The sequence below is a fragment of the Buceros rhinoceros genome, unplaced genomic scaffold (assembly GCF_000710305.1).
Source record: "Buceros rhinoceros silvestris isolate BGI_N320 unplaced genomic scaffold, ASM71030v1 scaffold19115, whole genome shotgun sequence".
In the NCBI taxonomy this organism is placed as follows: domain Eukaryota; kingdom Metazoa; phylum Chordata; class Aves; order Bucerotiformes; family Bucerotidae; genus Buceros; species Buceros rhinoceros.
In genome coordinates, this window is record NW_010413745.1 from 7783 (window position 1) to 10331 (window position 2549).

Here is a 2549-nt window from a genome sequence, read left to right on the forward strand (position 1 = left end):
CAGCAGCACCTCCACACGGCTGGGAAACCCCTCCAGGGACGGGGACTCCACCACTGCCCTGGGCAGCCTGCGACACGCCGGGACAACCCCAAGGGGACAGAAATGGCTCCTCAGGGACAACCTCAACCTCCCCTGGAAGAGATGTTTCCTCTCCTGTCGCTTGTTGCTGGGGAGCAGAGACCGACCCCCCCTGGCTGCACCCTCCTGTCAGGGAGTTGTCAGAGCCAGAAGGTCTCCCTGGAGCCTCCTTTGCTCCAGGCTCAGCCCCCCAGGTCCCTCAGCCGCTCCTCAGCACATTGTGCTCCAGACCCTGCCCCAGCTCCGCTGCCCTTCTCCAGACATGCTCCAGCCCCTCAATGTCCTTCGGGCAGGGAGGGGCCCAAACTGATCCCAGGATTCGAGGGGTGGCCAATGCCCAGGACAGGGGGATGATCCCTGCCCTGGTGCTGCTGGCCACACCGGTGCTGGTACAAGCCGGGATGCTGTAAGTCACCGTTATCTGCTGACCTGCCCTGTGATCTCCAAGATCCCTTCAACCACTGGAGCAAAACATTAAGGGCAAATCTATGACAAGCGCTGAAAACTGGCAGGGATACAGCAGAACGTGTGTAACTGAAAATACTTTTGACACAGGCGTAAGTATCAACTACATCTCTGTTTAATGGTGCTTCTTTTACCCTTCAAATATTCTGGCCTGGTTAAAGATCTCAGGATGAAATGCAAGAGCCAGCAGAGCACTGGTAAGATAAAGGGAGAGAACGTGTTGTGTTTAGAGTAAGCCCTGAAAGCTAAACTGCAGATTACAACGTAAAGACACTATGAAGAGATTCAAGTTCGATCTGTGAATTATTTTGTGTGTTGATAATCCAGATATCGAAATTAAACTTCCCTCACGTTCGCTCATCACATCTGTGAACTGGGTTTTACTTATCATGCTAAGCTCAGCTCTTCAGGACAGAGACCCAATTTATCATTAATTTTCCAGTACTATAAAAATACCCTGTGTTTAGCCGGGCAGCCAACCAAAACTATCAACTGTTTGCTACTGTCTTAACACAGCTCTGCAGACAGCAGTCTGAAAACAGCTTAAACAGTGTTGGCCTTCAAGTGCTAAATGAGTAATAAGAGTAAAATCACTAACAAGAGTTTTAGCATTCAAAAATACTCTTTCTTGTTGATCCTACCTCAATTTCTTGAACACTGCTCCTTCAAAGTTAATTCTGAGAATAGGATTTTTATATATACATGGTACGAAAGGGAAGACATCGCTGGTGGCAGCACACTCACCATTGCTACGTAGACATTTGCCAGTGTGAAATGGTTAACCACAAAGTGTGGTGCTATTTCCACTGCCATGGTAGCCACGATGATGGCATCGTTCCAGAGCTTGGCGTTGTGGAAGATGTTTGCTAGGCTTATTAGTGGGACATCCTGGAAGAGAAAAGCAAGTGATGGACAGTGAGGTTTTTGCCACTGAAACTGTCTCAGGATCAGCAAGACAAACAGAGGACTCCAGCACCGGCCACTCTCCCATGGTCACTGCCCCCTCCGCTGTCTGGTGACTTGGGAAGTGGTGAGGCAGACCTACCGTACTATAAAAGGGCGATTGGACCCGAGTTAGAAACAAAAAGCCCCTCACACACACACACACACACACACACACACACACACACACAGAGCTGCTCACAAGAGTGACAAACACTACTGCTGCACAGCCAACTCAAAATCAGCTCGCTGAGGAGTCCCAGTAGCTGCCGTTATTTTAGACACTCTCACACTAGTTTTCTTCCCCAAAGATGAGACGCATTCTCAGAGACAAGAAAAGCTGTTTGTTTGACCACTCTCCTTCGGCTCTTGCATAATAGGGGAAGGGACGCAAACAGAAGGGGCAGCAGGGAGGCGACACAAGGGTCCAAGTGAAGCACTCACTGGTTTTTATCCTGCTGCTGCCACTGAACTCCTGTATGACACTGGGTAACAGCTACAAATAGCGATTTCTCAGCTGGCGACTGACGAGATGCTTTTTATTTCCTGGATTTCCAGACTGTGACCTTGTCTGACTGACACAACTGTTGAGCCCTGACAGCCACATCAGAGTCTCTGGGCTTCATACCTTCTCAGGACAAAATACCACGTAGTGGCGAGTCTTAGGAGCCCTCAACAGTAACAGGTTTTGTTGTATTTGGTCCCTTCCTCCTTGACCTCTACAAGGAAAGGAGTATGTCTGGCGGATAAAGTCATTCATTTTTTTGCGGAGTAGGTATTATTGAAGTCAGAATCACAGAAGCAGCCCACAGGAAAATTAATTTAGATGAGAAAAGGCAAGAGGAAGCAGTGAGAGTGCATAAAACCAGAGAGAGGACAAACCCAGATATTAAATAGCTGGTCCCTTGGTGCTAACTCTACTGAGCTCAAGTTGCAGCTGTACATTCACAACAAGTCCCACAGTCTTCTCTGGAAGCAGCTTCAGCATGGAGGGTAAAAACCAGGCACAAATGCGGACAAGAGTACATCTCATTCCTAGAAAACAGCACTGCAACACCCCAGTC

The 2549-nt window shown here is 48.7% G+C and overlaps 1 protein-coding gene across 1 annotated transcript in view; it reads right to left on the reverse strand.

The window, feature by feature from the left end:
- TTC17 (tetratricopeptide repeat domain 17) overlaps positions 1-2549 on the reverse strand; it is a 36122-nt gene that overhangs the window by 1035 nt on the left and 32538 nt on the right. The window contains exon 24 of the mRNA XM_010136879.1: positions 1288-1431. Within this exon, the coding sequence (XP_010135181.1) occupies positions 1288-1431 (144 nt within the window). The remainder of the gene's footprint in view (positions 1-1287; positions 1432-2549) is intronic.